We start from the raw sequence: 25,444 nt of genomic DNA, 5'->3' as shown, positions 1-25,444 counted from the left end.
TTGAACTACTTAAGTACCACGACGTCATTGATGTGATTTTGATTTGATTCCATTATTGTTTGTGTGAAAGGCAGCAAACATTGCGCCTTCTTTCTTCTGGCTCACTCTCACTTCATCGGTGAAATCCTTCCAACAATCTGGGATAACAGAAATATTCATGAAACCCAGAGGAAAATAAAAAAAACAATGAATGATTTCATTCCATTTTTAAATCAGAGGCATTTTGAACCGCTGTCTCCATGATCATATCTTGCAAAGGAGGTTTACACATCCTGCATTTCTACGATGCATTACCCAAGCTGTACAGTGGTCATTCACAATCATCCACACACACACACTGCATGTGCTTTCCTTTCCTCCGCTGACGGGTGTCATCCATCACACTAGAGGGCCGTTACTCGTTCCATATGTTGAATGCTGGCCATAGTGAGACATCTGTGACATCGAGACCGAAGTTTTTTTGTGTGCCTCGATTGGCTTTCTGTTCCGAAAGAAAACAGCTGCTGACATCTCAATCACTGAAAGCAATGAGCATCTCTTGGGGGTTTAAACAGACTAAAAATGGAGGAAACGGGCACGAAGGTTACTTCTCTCAGACCAGCTGGAGGGTCTGGGTGACAGAGAGCTGGTAATAATGACTGCAGCGAGACCAGTGCCGACTTGGTCTCACGTGTTGGAATGGGTGTGAAGGGTCATTGTGGTGCTGTAAGTCCCTCCGCGTCGTTTTTTTTTTAAAATTAAAACTAAAAATCAGCTCTTAACTTTGTCCCTGAAACAGAAAAAATGTGTCTTGTCGGCACTAACTCAGCGAGTGAGTGGGTCTGAAGTATAAACAGAGCTGGTAAAGCAAATAGGAAGCCAGCGTGACATCAGAGTCCTCTGACATCAACAATAGCTAAGTGGTGCCAGATGCCGACCAATTTACTTGTATAAAACATAATTAGGCTCGTTTCATATGGTTCACCCTCAGCTGGGGCCAAGGTAAGTGATGGAGCTGTACATGGGCCAACATATGCAATTGCACATTTGAAACTATGTCTAAACTAAGATTTCTTCTTATGCGATGGGTCCAAAAGACACTGACATGGTTAAAAAGCTGACAAGGGCTAATGTCTATGGCTGAACAGGACTCTGTGCTTTCATATACATTAGTTATGGACAACAGCTGGAAAATTAAAAAGGGATAAAATCATTAATCTGGTTGGCAAAATACGGCAATTGCTGCACCAACTGCATGACCTCTGAAAACACATTTTTCAACAGAGAAATGTGTGTTTTGCTTTTGCTTCCCTGCAAGGTATGCGTCATCACCTTTCAGAAAGTACATAAGATATTCATGTTGTATTTGGCGACTGCACGGCTGGAATTAACACCTTGCCCACGGCAACGCTGGCGTCGCACCTCGTTGAATGTCAGTCGAGACCATTTCTGGGCCATTAGAAGATACTGGAAAATGCAAGCGATTAACCAACAACCCTTAATTAAGAGCTGCTTGATGAATTCGATGAGTGCTGGATTTACCATTAACACTGCCACCCTAAGATACGTTTTTAAAATACATTCAGGCAATGCACTGGGTAGGACAGTTTCTACTCTTATTTCTAAGGTGCTACTGAAAAGCATTCAGCGTACAAACAAAAACAAAACTGTTGCGGTAACTTCCTAAAAAAAAAGAAAGAAGCTGTGTACGGACCTCTAAGTGGGATTGAAAGCCGAGCATTTATAGGTTCATCCTGCATCTTGAAAGAGTCAAGAAGCAGGAGACTGAAGATTGTTTCATCCAATTATATTGTTCACGGCAAAAACTCTCCAGTGGATGCAAAGTCTGTTTCTTAATGCGCTCCAGAAGGAGAACACTGCGTTGGGTGTTTCAAGTATGTAATTAACATTTCAGCTAAATCTAAGGTAATAGCAGTGGTCTCTTAAAACCATTCAGATCGAGACTGTACCTCGATGCTTTAGAGGTACAACTCAAAAAAGTGCACTCGGAGAGCTGAGAAGCATTATTTTTCTCCGCTTCTGCTCTTTACATTGCCCTTCACAGCACCATAATGCATGCCGAGTACCACTCAGCATCATGCATTAATAGCTAATGTAGGGCCTCTCTCCTGGTTGCCACAGTGATTTTACTTCCCTCTCAGCGGCAGGTGACAGAGAGGTGGCTCTGGCTGAGGAAACGCTGTTGGTCCTTCGATGTTAATTTGAGGATGTAGCGCCCCCATATTGTCCTAAGCTAGGCTTTTATCCCATGTGTCACAGACTGAGATTCTTCTCTGTTTTCAGTTCAGTTCACATCGGAGGAATAATGAGGTTATACAGCAACTGTGCAAACGCACGTGAGCATGCGGGGTAGAAAGAAGAATTCATTCAAATTTGAGTGCAAAATGAACGATACGCCATGTTTCCAGGAGGACAAATCAGGCTAAATTAAAACACGCACAACAACAAAATGTTGCATAAACCCTTCTGACGTCATTTTAAAATCTTTTCAAAGTAATGACCAGCTTTTCGTTGCAAGAGGATTAAAACAACCATGAAATCTTTTTATTTTTTTTATATAAAAACTTTAGAAGAATCGATATTATAAATCTTGTTGTTTTTTTTAAATTGGCATTGTGACATCACTTCACATAAAAGATTTATAAAATTGATTGGAAAATGTCAGCGCGTCTGTAGCCGCGATAGCAGAACACAGTTCATATAAAGAAGAGGGACGCGGGGGAGAAAGGACCATCGCTGGCAGACTTGTTATTGATGTGGGGAGTGGATAAAAGGCTGACACGTTGCGAGTGGTTGAGTACAACACAATAAGGTGCAATTATGTGGCACCACAAAACTATTGTATGTATGTCTGGAGAAGCACTAACAAATCCTGACTTATTGTATCAGATGCCTGTGCAAAGATGACAAGACAGGGGGACAAACTTTGTGGCGCTTGTCAAGACTACAGCTAGCATGTGATGGTGGAATTTGTAAAGAGGACAATACAATAAAATCTGAATGAAAGAAATCAACAAACTGAAGTTTCACTGTCGGTATGAAAGAGTCCGGCAAGTAAGTGTGTGTGTGTGTGTGTGTGTGTGTGTAAGCAAGACTCACGTCAACCACAGGCTGCAGCAGTTCTGTTTCTTCTCCTCTGGTGTCAAGCGCAACCGCAACCGAGGCAAACGGACGACTGGCCATCTGCTGGCGCTCTCTCATCAGTTGCTGTAAAATCAAACAACAGATAGGTGTTGAAAAGAGTGAGAAATAGGACTCGCTGAAATATTGACACAGGAATACGCAACAGCATATACATTATCACTTATCAAAAATATTAATGTTTTTCGGTTTTACTACCTTAAGAGCGACACGTTTTCTGTTGCTTCGACGGAACCGAAAACTGCCCCGCTGATCAATATTGTAAAACAACTTGCGACATACTTTCATCAGCAACACAGCGTCTGATCAATATCCTAACAGGCTCGCGTTTTAGCACCAAGGACATCACTGATTGATATTGGATTTGTGATGAGTTTAAGTGTGTTGTATTAGGATCTAATTGTACTTCAGATCACTAAGCCCATCAAGAAGCAGTTGTGATCATTGGTCTTCCTTTGCTCTTCTTCTCTGGCTTCTGACCTCCATCCACCCACACACACACACACACGCCAGAGACGGTGTTTTCAACTCAGATGGCGCTAATGATAGCGTAAGAAGCTAGCTAGCGACGGCTGATGAAAGTCCGCCAGTTGATAGTTGTCATTTCATCAGCTAGAAATGAGAAGGCTGCTTTTATCTGCCGTTGTCTCAGATATCATGGGGTGAGAATCTACCACCGGCATCACCGTCAGCTGCGAGCTCATCCTTCAAAACGAAGAAGAAAATGGATGATTTTCCAAGTGCGCCAGACTGTTTTAAGCACAATCCAATTATCTCATATCATCAGTCTGATAAAACAGTCTGTTTGGGTCGACCGAATGAGAGTGTTGAGCTTTCTCCTGGTCTCCATCCTGAATGGGAATTTGTCCTTGGTGTAATAATGAACCCTGATATTCTTGTGTCCAGACCCCCCCCCCCCCCCCCCCCCCTCACTCACTCTGAATTTAATTAAGCATTCATTTGTCTGGCTATTAATTGGCAACAATTAAGATGAGGTCTGGAGAGGTTGATTGCATTGTTCAAGCGAACAGGTGGGGGGGGGGGGGAGGGGGGGGAAGAAATTCTGCAGGAGACGCTTTGAAAAAGAGCATGTCAGAGCAGCGTTTTCATTCTTTCAAATATCATTGTTCTGTTGAGGCTGTACACAGGAAAACAAGTCAACTTGATGGAAACAGTGGGATTCAATTAAGAAAAACCTTGATGAGATATTTGAGACCCATTACTAGTACTTGCACACGATAGTTCAAAGCAGCAGATCAAAACAGCACGTTCTCAAATACAGCTGATATTTAATAAACCTTTGCAATAAAAGCCCTCTAACCCGTCTGGAACACATTGAATGGCAACCAATGCAACTAAATGCATTTGATTTTCATATTCTCCTTCAGATTCAACAGTAATAATTAACATTATGACACAATGTTATAGCTGCTGTCTAGAGATTTGTATTTAATGTTAAAAAGTGTAAACAACAACAACAAGTGTAGCTCACATATCAGCTGGGCCATGTGCATGCGTTCAAACTTCCCTTCACCGACTAGTCGTACAGACTCACTGATGGGGAAAGTTGAGGTAATTTCTGTGTGAGAAGTGTTTTGTTGAACACTCTGAAAACATTCCCTAGGGGAGCGAACGCTGAGAGAAAAACAAAAAACACAACAGCCATATGAAATTGAGATTGATCACTTGATTGATTTTTCCTTTTGCAGCTCAGATTTTTTAAACTTTAAATCTGAGCGCCGATGTTAGATTGCCGTACATCTCTGCTATTAAACATCAAAGCCGATAGATTTGAGGCTGCTGGGCCACCGCAGGTCAAAATGAGAAATATTTGCCCTTTTCGAAAAGATAAAAAGCCGGATTGAGGGCCCGGCGGGGTTGTCGCAAAACAGGAAACCAGCTCACGGCTTATTATGGCCTCCGACACAAGAGCTTCAAATCCAACAACATTCATCCTAAATGTCAGATAGCAGTAATGCTATTTATCATGTTGCAGAATTCATTTAAAGCAACAACGCATACGAGGAGAGCAGGAGCAAAGTCAGGGAACGTTTTTTTTTGCACCGTGTCCGGCACAGGCATCACAAAAAAAACATGTGCTGGGTGGGAATACAATCGTCAAAAGGGACCAGAACAATACCAGAGAGATTCTAGAAATGAATACGAAGTTAACTCTGCAAGAGCAAGTACGGCTTGTGCAATGACGGACTGATTTTGTCAGGAATACAAGCTGGAGCCATTCACGGTTGCGATAAGGGTGGACACGCGGCGCGTCGCCATGCAGCTTGATTAACTTTGCCAGTTATCTGTCTCGTGAATACAGCGTTTTGTTCTCTTCATTTGGTTCTGTTAAAAGGGTTGAGTGTCACCTCGTCTTTCAGCACATTCTGCACCTCAAAGCGGCTCACTTTGTCCTTTTTAAAAAGCTCGCTGGCTGCAGAATTAAAAAAAATAATAATAAAAATCACAACATAACAGAGTGGAAAATAAAACAAAATAAATGCTCGAGAAATCTACACACCCACTCACTGTGATTAATGGACTTCACTTCATGAAGATATCCTGTATAGTAGACTGCAGCTGCACAACGACATGATATCGGTGCGGTTGAGCGGCTTCGCGAAGGCGGAAGTACAAAGAACTCATTAGGAATGGGAATAATGTGTATTATTGTGGTAATAAGATAAGTAATAGGGTTGGAGTCTCATATAAAATATTCATTAAATGGTACCTTGTTGTATTTTTAGAATGCAGTTTTACTCATTCGTGGATCTGCTTCTACGCTTCCAAGGGTGAGCTGAACCCAACACAGCAGCGCTCAATCATCTCTAACTTTAGAGGAAATGATTAGAGTGCAAATGTTAAACTGAACAAGGGACAATCAAGGTGACCAGGAGCTTAAAGAGCAGGATAATCCTATTCCAGCGATCGATGACTGCTGATTGAGCCGTTCATGAGACTGCAGTCAGAACCAAACTGACCAGGACAACGTCCCTGGGCTGAGGACGGCTTTACATAAACAGATGATACATAGTTACTGAAGGATAAACGGAATGCTTAAACACGCTGGGAAAAAAGGTCCTATTTATGGTAGCTGCCGCTGCGCAATAATAGTTTTGAGTGCTTTTAGAGTGCGGGTAAAACACCGCCGCTCTGCATGGCGGTCAGCACATACATTGCGAGTGTGTGAAGTGTGTATCCGCGTGTCTGTACAAGTGTGTGTGTGTGTGTGAGTGAGAGAGAGATAAAGAGAGAGGAGGCTGCATTAGATGCCTCCACATGTTTGTGTGTAAAACATCTTCCGTGTCGCAGTCGTGTGAAATGTCAGCGCCCCCTCCCTCCCGTTCCCCCCACAGGTAGCTTCAAAGAGGTCAGCGCTCGTCCTCCTCCGTGGCATTTACAGCTGTTGTCCTTCCATCCTTTATCCTCCCCCCTCACACTATCAGGACCAGAGTCTGGTCACCTCGCCTCATCTAAAATTATTCAAATACAACAGCTGCACCTCTGGAACAAGTCCTTTCAACTCCCGCCAAAACACAGAAAGCCTTTATCCTGCTCGTGCATTAGTGTGGTGAAAGACCAGCTTTGTTAGATTCAGTTGCTACAAGGATGTACACATTTCCCCCTTATGGCTCTAGGCCTCTGAGAGGCTGGTTATGGTTATTATTCAAACTTCCAAAATAACAGACAGACAATACCAACTTGTGCAAATACTCATGTCAAGTGTGTTTCTATAGTAAAAATCCCAAATTACTCAAAACAGCTTCACATAAAGACATTGCTTTTTACATCGAAACACAAACCAGACAGGCTAACACAGATTTCACACCAGGAAGCCAATAAAAAAAAAAACATTCAGAAGTTCAATCAGTATCAGACATCCATATGTCACTTGGCTGGATCGGCGACTTGTCATCGCCTCGGCCGTCTCTACGGGCCTCATTAAGACTCGTTTATTCCACGTCCTCGTGTTAAATGTGGGCGTGTGAGCATTAGACGGCTTCCAGCTCAAATCCTTCCCACAAGCTTCGTAAGTGCACGGGGCTGCTTTTCAAAAGCCCTTCGAAATGAACTGGACACAGCGCTGAGTGAAGAGCCAATCAGTTCAGCAAATGGACAAGACAGATAGGGGCCGAATCAGCAACATCCTTCAAACACTCGGTGCCGCCTCAACACGTGTTATTAATCGCGAGTTCCTCTGAAACTCTAGAGATTACAACTTCACCATAGTGACTGTGGCCGAATGCTGTATGCAACCCAACATATCTGCTATTACAAGCGGTGTGCTAACTTATACATTGTGCCATCACAAGCCCTGAAATGATTATTATACATCTGCACCACTCTTTACCTTTACATTTAGATGACTACATCATCAATCAGTTCAGAACAACTGCAGCTACGGTTCCGTTAACAGCTGAATCCTGCATCCAAAGATGAGTGCGCACTTTAAGATGGAGACTAATATTTACTAATGACCCGTCTCACTTGAGACAAACAAAGCACACAGAGTCCTTTCGAGGACACGCAGATGGATTTACGTGCGATTGTCCTTTGAGCAGCCGACGCTACCAACACAAGATCTGATTTTCTCTGTAGTTGTTTTTTTAAAGAGCGATTGATTATGTCTGCAGCTGTCAGACACTGATAGAGTTTATCAAAGAAAAGTGAGCAAAGGATCCAAGCTGGAGGCTGTTCACAGGATCGTTTCACAGCTGAACCATTTGTATGTTGCTGTAGTTAGAAGAAAATGAAACTCCATTCTGAAAGCCTTACCTTTGGTGTGTTTTTATCAGTACAAATGGCGATTGATTGGCGGTCTGGATCGACATGAAAAGCTGACATTGATTGCAGTGCGAGGTGTGCAGACTGAAAAGGAGTTCTCAGTCATTTGACCTTGTAGCTACAAAAAATCATTTTCAGACACAAGTTCTTGCATAAATGATGCACTTTTATACATAAAAACCTATTTATTCTGACAGGATTTAAAACAGGCCGTAACTTATCCAGCAATAATAATAACTACAAAGGACTCTACCCATTTCCATGATAGCGATGTGGACTAGAGAGCCGCCACACAAGGAGCTGTTAAACACAACGTGCGAAGCCAAGTAGCCAGAACAGCACCGAAGAAGCCCCCTCGAGGCTTTTACAGCTTCCAGGGAAAGGTGACCAACACGCAGCTCCTCTTCAGAAGTAGGGCAGCTGAAAAGGCAACGAGGAACCGGGAGGTATTATTTTTCTCTGGTCCAGAAACCTTGTGTGTCAAAAGGGTTGAACTGTGAGCGAAGTGAGCGAAATTACATATCTTTGGCTGGTCGGATCTCGGGTTGTAGCAACAATGGCTGGTACCAGAATCCCAGAGGATTTTGGGCCATCGGATGGATTCAGAAAGAAAAAGAAATACATGGCGACCCCTTCGACTGAACTTTACACTCGACAGACTCCAGGGAATGCAGAGCATTAATATACAGTAGATGCATGCTATATATTCAAATGTGTAATTCATTAAATCACAGATATAAAGTGGTGCGTCATCTGCAAACAAGTCCTTCTTGCAGAATTTAAAAAAACAAAAGTGTTTTATTGCTCCGGTGACAAAACGTTTCTATCACCTGAAATTAAGAGAGGAGTGATTATTTTTTTAGATTTTACTTATTTAACTATTTTCATACGACAGCTGAAGGGCAGTAACAAACAGATGACGAGAACGCCACGAGCAGACAGGAAAAGTGAGCCGAATTTCAATGACGTGAGCCCATCTGCCTGCATTAATTTTTATTGACTTTAATTCTTTGGATAGGCATGATTTGGAGTCACGGCAGCGATCATTCCTGTTTATTTTCATATATCAATTAGAGGACATAAAACTGGGATCTTATGATCAGCAATGTCATCCCCGAAGGGGGAATAAATTGTGGGAGCTTTATTAGCAGACTGCAGGTCATAAGGCTGAAATTAAACTTCCTGCTATTGAGCATCAGAGACGGCCTCTCGGAGGATATAGGGATCAGGTCTGAAGAGATGGACGCTCACCGGGAACCGCCCGATGCAGTTCAGGTTCACGGGAGTGAGGTGAATTTATATGCATTCGCTCTCTTCCTCAATTTCCTGCACCATATTCTTCTTACTCTCTGTTTTATATTTATTTCTACTGCCAGTCATCTCATCTTTCACCCCTTTTCATGTCCATATTTCCTCAACTCCATCTGTCATACCAACACTGAATATTAATTAGTTCTCTCCCCTTTTCCTCTGTAATTCACTGTATCGCTACTTGCTTCCATCAAACCTCCTTTACTAGTCAATTTAACTTAAATACAAATTTAATCTCAATTATCATTTCTTACAAAACAATGAATCAAAAACTGGGACGCCGAAGCCGTTATTAGACACAGACCTCCTCTGAGCGATTCATACAGATGTTGATGGGATACTGCTGCCTCGGCTAACATGTTGGGAAGCAACTATTTTCCACAGAGTGAACCGGCAGTTATTTAAATATATCCACGGTCAGGAGTATGTCGTGCGTCAACAGAATGAGTTTTATGGACTTACTTCTCTCCGTCTTGACGCCCAGCAGGTCTGTTTGATCTTCCACACCACTGCAGCCACCAGGAGTAGTGATAGAAAACAACTGGAGTGAAAGAGAGGAAACGATGTCAGGCAAGATGAAACAGCTGTCACTGAGAAAGTTCACACATCTCTTTTCCCACAGAGAGCAGACGACCCTCTGGTATTTAAAGCCTTTTTGCTTTCATTGCACGCAACAGTAGATATTGAATACAAACATGCGGCTTAACCCAGAAGAGTTCCATGTTGAAATGTTGTAAGAACTTCACATGATATCCTTCAACAGCTGCATTTAAATGTAAATGTTGTGTACAGTCACAGTATTTCCTTGATGGATTAAAATGACTACATTATTACTGGCCGAACCAGTGTAGACCTAAATACTCAGTTTCATTTGAACTTAAAAAAAAAAAAAAGACAAAAATGAGGAGATGACACGTTCATGAATATGTTGGCAGATTACTTCAACTAATAACCCAACAGTAAAATCATTAGTCAAGGGAAATTCAACAAGGTCCGAGCGCTACCGGGATATCAAAATATGAGTGATCGAGAGCTTCCGCTTCATTATCCCTGTGACAGATGAGAGCGTCAAGATTATTATGTAGTACAAATAAATGGCCACAACAATCCTGATTTTCTAAGTCACAAGACACCTCTAAATCTCCACACATGGTCCGCTAAAGGCATCACTCATCTGAAACACATCTTCAATAATAACACCATGGTTTCATTCCCTCACTTGGTTCAGAAGTACGGCATCAGGAGAAATACATTTTTGGAATATCTGCAACTCAAATCATCCGTTCAATCCAAACTTAACATTAAGGCCACTAACCTAGAATTACCCCCCTCAACCTCAGAATTAATTAATATCCCCTCTTCAAAAAAAGTGAATCTCAAAAATATGTAGAGTAATATCACAGTCTGACAAAACATCATCCATACCATCAAGAAAATGGGAATCAGACCTATCCATCACTCCTGATGCTGATTTCTGGAACCAAATCTGCAATAACATCTACTTCATGACTAAAAATGCCAATTTACAACTAATACAGTATAAAATACTTCACAGAATTCATTACACCGGGCAACAAATGTTTCAAATGGGATTCACGTCAGATATCTGTCCACATTGCACTCAAATCAGCCCGGATAGCTTTGTTCACGCCACCTGGCACTGCACACCAGTTCATCACTTTTGTGAAGAAATAAGTGAGTCACTGTCTGTCTTCCTGGGCTGCCTCGTCCCTTTATCCCCTTCACTGTGCTTACTAGGAGACATCTCAACAATACATCCGAGTAAAACAAACCGCAAATTACTCCTAGTGGCCCTAACTATCGCCAAGAAAACTATCCTCATGAACTGGAAATCAAGGAATAACACACACACATCGCACACTGGAGAAACTTAATGACAGAATATATTTCAATGGAAAATCTAACCTCATCCATCATATACAATACAACAGAACACCATTCCACCTGGTCATCCCTCACTATGTTTCTGCAAACGTGACACCACCCATTCCATTAATATTGAAATATGTATAGTATATACACACACACACCGGTATATATATATATTTCTTTTTTTTTGTGTATTTTTTACTATTGTTGATTTCTGTTTTGTTTTTCTTGCCGGACAACCAATTGAAAACCACGTACATGCACACATGAACATCCATATGCACACATACTTTTTTGGTTTGGTTTTTTAAATTATTATTATTATTATTATTATATATATATATTTTTTCCTCCATCTTAAAAGGCTCAAGGACATTCTCACACACACTGACTATATGATATTTGCTGGCTTTTATCCCACTGTTCTTGTCATCCTCTTGTTGTTATGTCTATGTATTGTCTTAATATTGTCTCGTGTCTTTCAATAAAAAATATTTTTTTTTTTAAATAAAAAAATGATTATGTGCTCAAGAGACATTGTGCACTTCCTATGAGCGCCATGTTGCACACTGGCCACTGTGCTTAAGTACAAATAAATGGCCACAACATACCAAAAAAACAACAACAAGTATGTCACCATTTCCCTCGAATTATTCTCCACTCGCTGAATTAGCCTTGAACATGTTCCTGACGGCCGAGAACAATGAATCATATCTGGATTTGCGACCCAGACTCGGTGCTTCAAACATCTCGCCAATGCACGTAGAGTGTATTTTAAAAAAGGTGCGAAACCCTTTCATTCTTTTCAAAATACTTGCTCCATCTTAGAAACCTTTGAAGATAAGAGTGATTGAAAGGAAACGCTGTGGGGGCTTCAATGACATTTACATGCGGTCGAAGTGACAAAAATCCCGAGACAGATGTTTGGCTTTCATCGTCACTATTTTAGACAGTAAAGAAGCTTAAATCCCCTTTCGCTTCTCCTTCTGCGGTGAATAAAAGGAGTTCTGCAATCATTCATGTTCCAAACGCCTCGAGGTAGAAGGAGAAGAAGGGACATTAGGAAGCTGTCGCACTTTATAGGAATATTTCCTCCGTTTATTGATCTCAAGACAAATCCCACCGTTCTTTAAAAACATCTTAGCCAACAGACAAATGTGTCCTTTTTGACGGCGACGTCACACAATCGTGGCACAAAAGAGTGTTGGCATTTGACCGACAGGAAAAGGATAATTACATGCTCAGATCTACGGTTACCACAAGCAATCAATAACATCCATAGCTGCTTCCTGCTGGCCTGTGAGGCTGCTAAAACATGATCCCAGTCTTAAAATAACTAACAAATAATTATATCTTGAAGTAAAATTGTGAAACATAAGCCGAAGCTTTTAAAAGGCATATAGACATTACATACATTTAACTTTGTTTAGTGTCATTTGACCCATTTTCTATATGAAGTTTAGTGATGCGGGAATAACGAGCGCATGCCTCTTAAACATTCTACTGCCTGCATATATATGGTGTAAACACAGAGCCACACTAATGTGCATGTGTACACACTTAAATATGCTGTACATAAACATACAGATGTGACTGGAATGACTCTGGTTCATTCGTATAAATTAGACCCCGGGGCTCCTCTGCGAGTACAGTGCAGCAGCCACTTAGCAACGTTTCGACAGCATCTAATCAGACCGCATTAAAGCAGTCAGACTCTAATTCGATTACAACTTAGGCCGTGCTTTGCCAGGAAATATTGTTCGTGAAGTCACGAAGACGAAGAAGCGACGAGGAAAAGGTGAGGAAAGACACTTCTGAGCGGCTCGCAGTGTAACAAAGGTGAGGCGATATTTGAATAAAAAAAGAAGAAAAAAAAAAAAAAAAAAGAAGTGAGAAAACAACAGGAGGAGGAAATAGTGCTCGTTCCCAGTTGTGCCGTCATTTCTTCACCCTGTATCTCTCATACAAGGAGGTCTAGAAACCCTGTGGGGTGAGATGACATTCTTGTGATCAGGCTGATTATGTTTCCCGCAGGTTCGTCTCCTCCAAACCTCCCTAACACGCACACGCGCACTGCTTGCGAATGCGTCAGGGCATTTCACGGTTTCCTGTGTTTATGGGTCAGTGAGAGCAAGGATGCAGAAAACACTGGAGAATATTAGTATGACCTGCATGACAATAAGAAAAACATTTAAATAATATACACATTAGGCTGGCAAACAGGAAAAGCTATGTGTTGTATACTGGACTGCTGGGGGTTGAGTTCAACAAATTGAGAAAAGAAAGAGAAATTGATTACTAATACAACGGAAGTGTTTTGTAAATTATTTTTAATTCACTATGGGCGTTAATTTGTCACTTTAAAAAGAGCCAAACTCTTACTGTTTCTTTAATGCTGTGGACCGACTGTGACCCTTTTAAAAAATTGTTTCCTCTGCAAATGATGCAAGTAGCTGTCGGCAACATGTTTAGATAAAATAAGCTCCGTCCTTCTGCCCTTTCCCTCCAACAATTCCCGAATTTGGGCTATTCGGCTGTAATTTGATTGGATGGAGGCAGAAGATAACCGATTGTGTGACAGCTTTCCTGGAAAGTTATTGTGGGCCGGGCAGTGATGGGCAGGTGCCTTGGGCAAAGGCTGGCTTATATTCCCACCTTGACAGCTACACAGATAATACGTTAGTCGATCTGGCTACTCCGGGGAGCACGCCTCCAAATAAACTGAACAAACACATACTGCACCAGGGTCAGTACCCGTCGGTGTGAAAATAACTATCGCCACCAATGACACTGATCCAAGGATTGAAACCAACTGAATTCTGCATGATTATAGTAACCAAGACTATCGGAGGGATGTTGGTTTCTCAAATGCCAATTTCTAACTTAAAGCATACGTTTTCTAGTTCGTCATCCTCTCAATGTATTCAGACTGCGCTGTGCTTTTGAGAGAACTCCATTGACTCATTTCAATGAGAAAAGATTTCCATCACAGCTCTCGGGATGAAAAATCATTTGGAGCCCCTCGTATCTTGATGGCCACTGCCTTCTCCTTAGATGGCACTCACAGAGCAGTATGCACCTATTTAAATGGTTACCGGCTGCTTCATTCGCCACTTGGGAAACAGGAAAATCACTGCCTTGAAGACGCAGGAAGCATTTACATGTACGGTACTCAGTTACCAGAACGGGCTCAAGTAACTCAATAAGCCCCGAGGCGGAGAATGAAGAGGTGGCGGATCAAATTCTGGATGATGCCTCTGGACTGTGGAGGAGCTAAAACAAACAGCAGAGTGTGTGTGTGTGTGTGTGTGTGTGTGCGTGTGTGTGTGTTTAAGACGTGTGCATATTTGACTCGCTTACCTGAAAAACGTCACAAAGAACTGGACAAGGTCCATGATGCTGTTGTGTTGGGAGAATGCGATCTGTTTGAGAGACAAGAAGGAGAAATGACTTCAAATCTGACAACCGCAACATTAAAGAGATGAACACATTAATGCATCAGTAATTATTATTTCATAACACAGTAGGCATGATTCTGAGATAGGCCATTCCTGCAGAATCCGCATTTGGTACTTGAAGTATATTTTGGTGGTAATACTTTTGTATTTGCAGTTTAGTAGAATTTTCTAATATTTTCCTGCCAACATGAAATAAACATTGGTAAAAAAAAGCAACATACTGAAGGTAAATGAGGCTTTTGCAGCATTATCAGAAGTCACGGTCGGGACTTTTTGTGCAACAGATTCTGCTTGTGGCAAAAAAATGTCGGTTTGTATAAAGTGGAAAAGATTTTTAAAAACAAATACATTTTCAAAAGTGGCCCAAAATCCATTCCTTACCTGTTCCTGCATTTATTTCCACTGACTAAAGGGATAAAACAAGCTGCCTGCTGTTGAGTTCTCAGAACATACAGCTCTTCTAGAGCTGATTAGTGTATTTACGTCCGCAGCATTGCCAGTGAACAATGCATCAGAAATAGATTTTTACCTTCATTAAAAGAGGGATGACACACAGTCCTGGCAGCTGCATCACGTCCGATAGGCCTCGTCATAGAGACGCGTCATTATCTACTGTAGATGCGTTAAAGGCATTTCGCCCTCAAAGCGCAAACACGACGGCATCGTCAGCAACATGGAGGGTTGGGGTAATAGGGCACGGACGTTTAAAGGTGCATTGTTTGCGTAACGTTGGATGTTTTGGATGCGGATGAGGCAGAAATTCAAACATATGTCAGTTATCAGTGATTGACAAGCTATTAAGTTGAGTATTTGGCTTTAGCAGAAGACGTATTTAAGGTTATGTCGCCAGAGTCGTCACTGGACTGATGTTCTTTATAGATAACTTCATCATCCGCCCAAAAGTCTCCCACCTTTGACTTTTCCCAACCTTTTTAAGTCGAAAATCTGAATCACTGATCTGAAATAAGATGCTCACTGACATGGCTGACATGACTCAAAAGGAGCCATTACAGATATTTTGCTGGCTTTTTTTTGTATTGTACTTAGTGCTCGCAACCCTGCTTTTCACATAGTATGAGGTCAAAGCAATACATTTGGGGTTAATTTAATTTCAATTCATCTATCTGAGACGATCAATGGCATCATTTGAGAATGTACTTCCAATACAAGTGGACTGTTATTACATCGAACAGTCCTCTTGGGGAACAATTATACTAACGCACAATGTTGTCATGGAAATAATCTTAGCTCAAGACCTCCTTTTACGATCTTTACACACATTTAAATGCGTATTTTTACGGGCAAAGACCCTAAAAACAAGGCTCATAAGAGCATTCTCAGAATTCTGCTTTATCTCATCCAGGTCTGCGCTCTCGCCTCTGCATCATAAAGGCACGCAAAGGAAAGAGAGACCTTATCCTGTTACAAAAGCTATTTGCTTTAACAGCTCAGGCCAGTGCATAATAAATAAGTGACTGCTGGCCAGGAAATCTAATAGGAAACTATTACTGGGCCACCTCCACAGATGGCCTGACCCCAGAGATATCATCGCCATACCGTGGTCCAATCCCCTAGCTTGTGAAAGAGACGCACACAACAAATGTAAAAATCAATACTTGGAAGTGGGCTCATTAGCAGAAAGGGAATTGTGTGCCGTTAGTAGGAATATTTGTATCCATCATATTTCTCAGTGAAAGACTCTCACGTAAACATACAATTGTTGCAGACTGAATCGCTTTGGCATACATATATTATCCCCTACCTCATCTATGCCGACACTTTATCAACACCAAATTGTCAGCGAACAATTGGAGAAACATTATCATCCGTTCAGTCTTTTATTGCCTGTAAGACCAAACCGTGAATATTTTTTCAAACGCTTAATTGCCGTTTTCCTGCAAAACCCAGAACAACTGACGGCAAACGGCATTTATTTTTCACCGAGTTGTATTCTCGCCCCATCCACCACATCAAGGCCTCAATCTCCTCCATTCAGAGCGACGGGTAGGAAAGGTTAAACGGTGCGTTGCTTTTGCCAGCTAAAAGAAAAAAAAAAAGAAAAAACAGCTGTGCAGCTATATGCACGCTAACCATCGCTCATTAAATCTGTAATTAGAATAAAGTGCACTTGGAATCACCCTGAGCAGCAACAAGCCCTGCATCTGCCGCCCTGCTCTCTTTACTGCATGTAGGATCAATTGTTCACCAACGGCATGACTACAGACATGTTGTAAATCTAGGGGGCAGTTTGAAAAGCAAAGAGAGCATCACGCAGAAACAGAGAAAGACTCAGATCGCCGCATTATCCGCTTCATAAACTCGGTCTTTACCTGGATCTTGATGGGCCATGAGAAGTTACTGACGTAGACGTAAAAGGTGATGTTCGGGTTGCTTCTGAAGGTGAACTTCTCGCAGGAGAAGCTGTCTCTGTATTCCTTGATGTTCGTTTTGGACACGATGGGCACCTCCTCTCCAGAAATGGTTCCAGCTGTTGGGACAAAGAGTTCACCTTTAGCACGCTGCCGTTTGCTGCTCGGACAGCGATGGACGGAGGTGGACTGCCTGCAACATGTCATTATGAATCCATTAATGGGTCTCACAAGCCATTATTATTATTATTATTATTAGTATTATCATTGTATTAAGTGCATCACACTTCTTTTTGGGTGCCCTGAAACAGAGCAGAGCTGTATTTTGTAATGATACATGCCGCCCAAATTTTTGAGTTAAATGGACGTGGGAGAGAAGCACAGCTTGAAAGGTCATGACTGAGTCATGTTAGCACATAGTCATCATTTGAATCCATAACGCCGCTAACAGCCAATGCATTTAGCATAACAGACCTAGAAAGTAGCATTTAAAGCCCTTGGGCTGAATGCAGTCTACAACAATCTGCACAGACGAACCATTATTTTTTATTATTATTATAATATACTTGTTTGTGTCCATTAATGTTCAGAATTCATGAGAGGGGTGTTGTTCATCTCACTCAATAAAATTCAATGTTGTCAAAACTGAAGTACCCCGTGGAGTGTCTTTTTGTATACAATTCTAAATACCCATCATGACATAAAAAGCGAAGTCATCTCCAACCGAAGTCTATTTCTAAGCCTATTTTCCGTTGCCTCAAAATGTTTCAAGTCACTTGGTATTCTCCCTCGTGTCAGTAGGTCCTCAGCATTGGCATTCCAACCCACAGCCCTGAAACAAAAGGACTGAAAATGACAGCTTGAGTGTGGCTACGTGAGCATGTTTATCTTAATTGAAATCACCCTCCTCCTCCTCCTCCTCCTCCTCCTCCTCCCACCCAAAGGCGCCTCAACGCTCTTGTCGATTGTGAAGAGGCTCCCGTTCCTTCTGAGGCACAATATCTTTGTGGGGGGGGGGGGGGGGGGGGGGAAAGGGGACCAAACTTCAAATATTAATGACGGTGCTCAGAGGAAGAAAAAAAAAAAAAAGTAAAGGTGGCGAAGGCGGGCACGGGAGGTAAACGTGTTTTAGTGGTCGGAAAATGTCAGTGTTGTGGGGAGGGAGGGAGTGGTGGAGGACTTGAGAGGGGGGGGGGGGAGATAAACGGTGGCACTGGACCACTGCAGTGTCCTTGGGCGTCTTTTCACCTCTAATACCCACTCAACGGTGACACAGTACACACTAACAAGAACAGGTACATTACATTTTTATTGTTCCTGCTATAGCGGTTATACCGACTGACTAAATTATTATTGTAATAAATACATAGATATATAACGAAAAAAAGCCAAATTACCTCCATCACAACCTCAATATCTGGCGGCAGTTAAGCAAATGTGTTGGCAACCAAATTAACAGCGTCATGGGAAAAAACTAAAGGCAATTATTAAACAAGGGTTTTTTTTTACAGATTTTGTCGTATTTAGGTCTATTTGAACGGTGCGTTTCATTATTTCTGTGAATATTGTGGAAGCAGAGGATTGCATTTAAATGAGGGTAAATAAAGACAGTGTGTCTTATTAGCCTGGGTCTGTGTTTGACCTGTTCTTCTTATTCATGCTTGGGACAAACTAACTGCACATCACTTTGTGTGGGGGTGGAATATTATGCAGCAGGAGGGCGGGTCTGGACAGATTCTGAGATATTTAAATCTCTGCTTTGAAGGTTTAAAACGAAAAATGTTACAACTCTGATCCCTTTTGACCCACATCTCTGATGGTATTTGTGACCTGAGCCATTTGTTCGGTGTAGATTTTCCACAAATGTGTGCAGAAGATGGTAATATGTATTTCACAGACTAGTTGGAGGATTTGCAATAGAATGAGAAGACGAAGAGAAAAGTTTAGCCCTCGAGGGTCTCTGTCAAAGAGGTGTTTTTACTACAAAACTAAATAAAGTAGCAGTACCTGTTGATCCCACCGACCAGGTGATGTTGAGGTTAAAGTTGTTGGATGCATTAATGGACATGTCCAAGTTCTTGTTCGCCTTCAGGTGGAGCACATAAAACATGAATGTAGTTAAATATAAGATAAACTCATAATAGCACAGCGACAGACGCAGGAGCATCATATAGTGAAGTACATCGTAAAAGCAGAGGTATTATAAAGAGGTTATAAAATTCAAGGAGTCAGGGCGCCTCGAACTGTTTACGAGACTGTTCCAGACTCTCCAGCGACTCGATAGAAAAAACAAACATCAACGTTAAATGTGGCAGAGTATCACGAGATCGTTACCTGCTCAGGTGAGGCCATGAAGTTGATGGCAGTATAGTGATTATCATCTTCCTGGATGAGGCTGAAGGTGAATTGGTAGTCGATCAGGAGGTTGTCTGTTTTGTAAAATCGGACAGGAAAGACGGGTCTCGTATCATTCGACAGAGCACTGAACATAATACCAACGTTAATGAGTGGAAACTGTCTGAAGAATACGAACAACATGCGCTTCCAGCTGAGGCTTACACTACTAGAGACTGCTGTGACAGCATAAATATAGAGAGATGTACGCTACGTGAAAAGAAACTTCCCAGCGACGGACTGAATGACGGAGACGAGTGAAATCAAAATGTCTGTAATCAAATCCAACCGCGGCAATCAGGGGCTACAATTTACTCATCAAGCAGAGAACAAGTAGGAAAACCTGACACTCAGTATCAAATGATTCACTAATAGTGGGCACACATTCATTCAATTCACTAAATACTGATTTTGGATCGTATCCTCGATCACGATTTGTACCATGGATGTTGATTTTTTTGATCTAGACGGTCTGCACTGTTGACCTTTTAATGCTTAACGTCGTAATTATATCTTAACACCCAGAAAAAAAAAAAAAGTAAAAGCTGTGGACATTATAGTCGTGTTCACAATACTGCGTAACAGAGCTCAAGAGAAAGTCCCAATTGGTGTGCGGAGGTCAAAGCGAGCTCCGGGCTGTTGCTTCCTGTCTTCCCCTCGTTGAGCTGGGTGTCAGGCTGTGGCATTTAAAAAAAAAAGAAAAAAAAAAGGGGAGGCACAAAAACTTGGCAAAGGCTCTGTTGTCAGTGGCAGGATGTCGAAAAGAGAGCTCTACAGCGGCACCGTGAAGGACGCCGCAACATGCAAATAAACACGGTACAGTACACACACAGGAATACTGGGCCCTGGCTGTCAGTGGTTTTTTTGTATCGCTCACCTTGATGCATTTGTGCTTCACACTCACGTCAAACTGACATTTAGTCAACTTCCTAAATTAATGAACGAGTAGGTGGGTGATGGAGGGAGTGCGTAGACAAGTGGAGTGGTTTTTTTTTTTTTTACTCCTCCGTCTCCTTGATTAGCTCAATCACTCACTCCTTCTGATGCACTTGACATTTTCACGACAAGTCATTCTGTCACTGAACAAGCGCCCCTGGTGCCAAAGTGCTAAAATGCTCCATCTGCCCAGAGCAGGAAGAGTGGAAGTGGAAAGAGAAAGAGAGAGAGACAGCGAGAATAGCGGTGTGCGTGTGCGCAGAATTACTCACAGTAACAGGTTCCTCTGAGTGGATTGCCAAGGTAACGGTTTTCTGAGTCACATCTGCAGTGAAGAAAATGGAGAGAAGAGAGAACAAGATGAAGAAGAGTAAGAACAGATTGAGAATGCCTCCTTATCAGAGGCAGTGTGTGTGTGTGTGTGTGTGTGTGTGTGTCAGAGCATTAACTCCTGCTGTTGGCGCCTCATCAAGTCTCAAAGAGGGAAATAATCTGATACTCTGAGTTTGCAAAAGTTTATTAGTTTTTTTTATTTATTAGTTTTTTACTTTTGTTGATTAAAGCACACACACACACTGCCATGCAACACACTTCATGTAGCACCTGATCCCAGAGCGCAGCATCCTAAAAGTAATGTAGCAAATTTAATCCCTTAAAGACCTCGGAGCAAACAGCACAATTTATGTAAATGCCTTCCTACTTGATGATTTGAGATGTGTAATCCCGAATTGAGACGGGAAAGCCAAATCAAGAATAACCACCAATCAAGGTGAATCGTTTTTGTTAAGGAAAACTCTCAGATAAGACTTCGCTCGTTCAGGTTTCAGAGATACACAGCCGAGCGAGTTGGGAGTGCAAACTCCATAACGGGCTAGAAAGAGCTCGGGGCGAGTTTACCTTTGTCATGTTCATTAACTCGGAGCTTTAGGATCCAGACTTGATAATCAGAGCTCAGGGCGAACATCTTCACAAACTCTCGCGGCACGTGACTTGGTTTAACTTCATTGCAAAAATGATCATCTTGTTACTTTTCATTCTCCCCTCGATTCATCGCCTTGTTGAAGTGACGTTTTAGGGAGAATACCCAGAAAGATCAGGGACAGCCCTGTTCTGGAGTTCAAGATCCGAGCGCATCGAATGTCTCCTAACCGGTGTGACGACAACAATTAGTATGAAGACAAAACCATGATCTTAATAAAGCCGGAGAAAGTTCATGTGAATAATAAGTAAAAATCAAATGTTGATCAAAAACAAAAACAGAACAAGAACATGTTCTTCTTATCCCGATTAGGACTATGTTAAGGACTCTTAGTCATTTCCTGCAGCTGTTCACATCTGCATGGAAACATCAGGAGGAAAAGAGGAAGTCCACTCTGTCGTACATTTAGTACAATCATATGCCAAACCTCTCTCTCACTACAAATACGCATTCAAATGATGTACCCTTGCTTTTTTAATGAGAGTTATACTTCTGATGCTTTTTCCAAACTCTTCTTCCCGGTTACACGTATTCATTTATACATGAAGCACACAGTTAGAAAAGGACACTAATGGCCTTCACGAGGGAAGAAATATACAGTTTAATTTCCCCTTTAAAGACCCAGTGAAAAAAACCCCTTTTTCCAATTTTTATGATAACAAAACAAAACAAAACTGACAACTAAGAGGCAAACAAATAGTATTTCCTGAAGAAAGAAAATATGAACTATAATTACCCCGCATGGTTGTGTGTTTATAGCATGTCAGGCATGTTTCTGTGCATTCCTTAAATAGACGGCTGTGAAGGGTTCGTCGGGGTCCTGTAAGGTCGTGCATGTTGGTCGAACCGCGGCAGTTTAACACCTATTTTTCACACAGATATCGTGGCATAAGCCAAAATAGTCCAACTTTTAAATTAAGTGCTGCCGAGCAAAATAATTTAACGTCCACAGAGCCCCGTCAACTGTTCTGTGGTTATGTGTGTTAATTAGGCTCATGGCTTTCGAAAAGCCTGTAATGAGGATGAGCATATGGCAGGGTTCATTGGATTACAGTGTTCGTTATCTCCCTTTTTCTTTTAATGCATCTCTCTGCTCTTTCCCTCAACCTTTAACTGTCGACAATTTACTCTGACCCACGTCATCCGTCTGCTGGAAGAAGACGAACTAGATCTGCACTAATAGAGTGACTGTGACATTAAATCGAATAAAAGAAATACACATTGTCGCGCGCGTATCGTCTCACAGTTGTTATATCTCACAGACAACCAATTAGAGTTGTTAAAATGTGAACATCAGAGGCGGTGTCGAGGAGTCAGAGAGGACACCCAGCAAAGGGGGGGGGGGGGACCAGCTGAGAGACACGAACGCTGCTGAGGAAGAGGTGGTGGACGAAAGTAATGTTACAGGCAATGAGTCCGCCTCTCAAAATAACGCAACATCGGTTGTTTTGCGACATTTTTGGATTCACTGGGCAAACGCCGTCACCATTGACGGCATTACACAGAAAAACACTGGCAGTCAGATGTGCGTGAAGACGTGTTCCAACGCCTTAAATATCACCAGGCTTATCACCAGAGTGGCTTAAATCATCAATATTAATGAGGCTTATTCATGTTATATACCGCTCTGTCTCTTGTCCCAAACAGTTGTTTTACTGGAGCAGCTGATTACTCACACGCATGGTAAACGCATGCTTTAACAATAGTAACCGACCTGAATCAGGGAGGATCCTGACTCGACATCTACCACAGCAAGTCCTGAAGGACACGCTTCAGTGCTCTAAATGATCTAATGGGGGCAGGACACTGAGGTGGGGAGGAGCCAGCTCCGCCGCTCTGACTGTTAATATTAAATAGGCAAGGACAGGGTAGAGTGCTCTTTCACCACGGGGGACAAATGCCGCCACGGGCTTTTTGAACCTTGCGGAACATCACTCCCGAGGGCGCTACCGCCGCCTGGCATTTGCAGATGGCAAAACAAAAACGCACACCCACTGCGAAGTGTATAATGCAACTCCCCTGCGCTGCATCTTAATTTAATCTACACCTGCATGCATGCGTGCACACATCTGAACTTCAGGCAATCCCTCTCCGCTGTATCTTAATTTAATCTCCACTCTGCTTGGAACCTTGGTCTGTGCTTGTGCGCACACACACACACACACACACACACACAGGGATTTAACAGGCGCACACACACACACACAGAGAGAGGAAATGTGCGATGAACAATGTCCGTCACACATACGCAGGCTGGAGCAAGCACACACGTGTGCACTCTTGAGTTGCTCCCAGTTACCTCCAGCGCAAGAACAATCCAGAATAATGTACACGTCCAAATAAGCACTATAATAAGAAACATTTCCCTAACCGCTCTTGTTTGCCTCATCACGCTGTAACACAGAGCGGACCTCATCAATTGTTAAAAAAAAACAAAAAAAAAAACAATTCTATTCTGCACTGATGCGCCCCTTCACTTCATTACTGCGGCTATTATTTTGGAGGTTCTAATGGGCGTCCGCGCACGCTTGTGTGAATGCACACCGTGGAAAAGACAGAGCACCCTTGTGCAGAGGTCTTTGTTTAAGGGTTACTGCTGTTGGCTGACAGGGGTTGGGAAGACACTGATTACATGTAATGAGATACCAGAAATTGCATTAAAAAAAAAAAAAGAAAAAAAAAAAAAAAGGGAACCGCAAACATCCCAACTGTTAGTCAACACACACAAATTAGATTACATTTGAATGTGAAAATGCATCTTGATGTTGAGATGAAAGACACCGCTGAAATAGCAGTTAACGACGACGACGCTGATCTAATTACGGGCCGCAAAATGGGAGTGAATTAGCAACATATTCTGGTGGTTTATGTTGCTGGCTAAGTTTTAAGCGGATAATCAGTAATGGGCCGCGGGAACCTTTCCAAAAACTGTCTCCGGAGCAGCGCGGGCACAACCCTCCCTCTAAACGGCTGATGATGATTGGCCTGCTGGTGCTCGGTGGCCGCTCCGATACGCCGCTCTGATTTCGAAGGGTTGGAAACGGAGTCGTTTGTGTCGACTGTTTGCCACCTGCTATCAGAGTGCTGGTCTGCATTGTGCCGCGCCGCGTTCCATCTGCTACATGCTGTCATTCGTGCAGAGAGTCATTTATTTCGTGTCAAAGTCGACAGAAAAAGCACCGAGGGTTTTGTGGAGGTCTCACTCTCCTCCGGCCTTCTCTTCCCTCCGAGCGCCGCCTGCGTTCTTTCACGCAATATATTTCATCTTGCCTTGACGTCATCTCTGCTGTATTATACAAGAGATGAACTTTGCTAACAAACAATGAGTCGCCACAGGTGACTCACTGTCTTCTTCTGTCAGCACTAACTACAAAGTTTCTGTTTTACTGGCTCCTTTTTTTAAAAACTGCTCCTCACACAAATGGTGTAACGGGTATTGATCCGTGCGCACTTGATGATTTCTCTGAGAAAGAAAACAATATTGTCAGATACTGAGTGTTTAGAACAGCAAATTCATGACGCCTGAATAGACATTTGATTGCTAAAGTTTAGAAATGTAGTTATGTGAAAATGCTGATGACACCTCTGATATGTTTCAGATTCATTTAGATGCGGTGTGAAATGCAAAACTGAACACGCAGCGATGACGAAACCCGAACACAAACCTGATCGTGTGATTTGGATCCAGCATGAGAGAAGTTTGGGGATGTGCTCTTAGAGGAAAAAAACTCAAGGCATGGTGTGTGTGGGTGCATTTTGCCACTGACCCCTCCGTAACTCCTACTGCATTAGGGGTATTAAAAAACATCACAGTCCATTCTGCTTACAACTGGGAAAGCAGACAGCTAAGTGGAGATGGGCCACCCACGCCAGAGGAATCCGCCGCATCAGCAGGAATTGTGCTGGAGGTGGTGTTTCTAGCCAATAATGCCAACTGGTGGTTTTCTGTTTTTATACCAGCGGGTCCAATTGTCCACATGAGACGGAAGAGAGAAGCTCTTAGTGATCAGAAATCAATGCTCTTGAACTGTGACCTCACAGTCTATGAACCCCATTACATAATTAAAACAAAGGGGTTACTGAAAGTCAGGCAATTTCCGGATCCACGGGCTGAACGATATGGGAACATAATCTAATTGTTTTTTGGTTTTTTTTCCAGACGAATATTGCGAGTGCGACCA

The 25,444-nt window shown here is 42.3% G+C and overlaps 1 protein-coding gene across 1 annotated transcript in view; it reads right to left on the bottom strand.

The window, feature by feature from the left end:
- Positions 1-25,444, bottom strand: part of atrnl1b (attractin-like 1b) — a 50,510-nt gene that overhangs the window by 4,936 nt on the left and 20,130 nt on the right. The window contains exons 21-27 of the mRNA XM_079293695.1: positions 20,557-20,609; positions 19,289-19,383; positions 18,962-19,040; positions 16,916-17,073; positions 14,488-14,549; positions 9,700-9,778; positions 3,100-3,207 (exon numbers count right to left, since the gene is read on the bottom strand). Of these exons, the coding sequence (XP_079149821.1) occupies positions 3,100-3,207; positions 9,700-9,778; positions 14,488-14,549; positions 16,916-17,073; positions 18,962-19,040; positions 19,289-19,383; positions 20,557-20,609 (634 nt within the window). The remainder of the gene's footprint in view (positions 1-3,099; positions 3,208-9,699; positions 9,779-14,487; positions 14,550-16,915; positions 17,074-18,961; positions 19,041-19,288; positions 19,384-20,556; positions 20,610-25,444) is intronic.

This window comes from Melanostigma gelatinosum (assembly GCF_949748355.1).
Source record: "Melanostigma gelatinosum genome assembly, chromosome: 21".
NCBI lineage: Eukaryota > Metazoa > Chordata > Actinopteri > Perciformes > Zoarcidae > Melanostigma > Melanostigma gelatinosum.
Note: the sequence above shows the minus strand (reverse complement) of the source record. Positions and strands in the feature narration are given on the sequence as shown.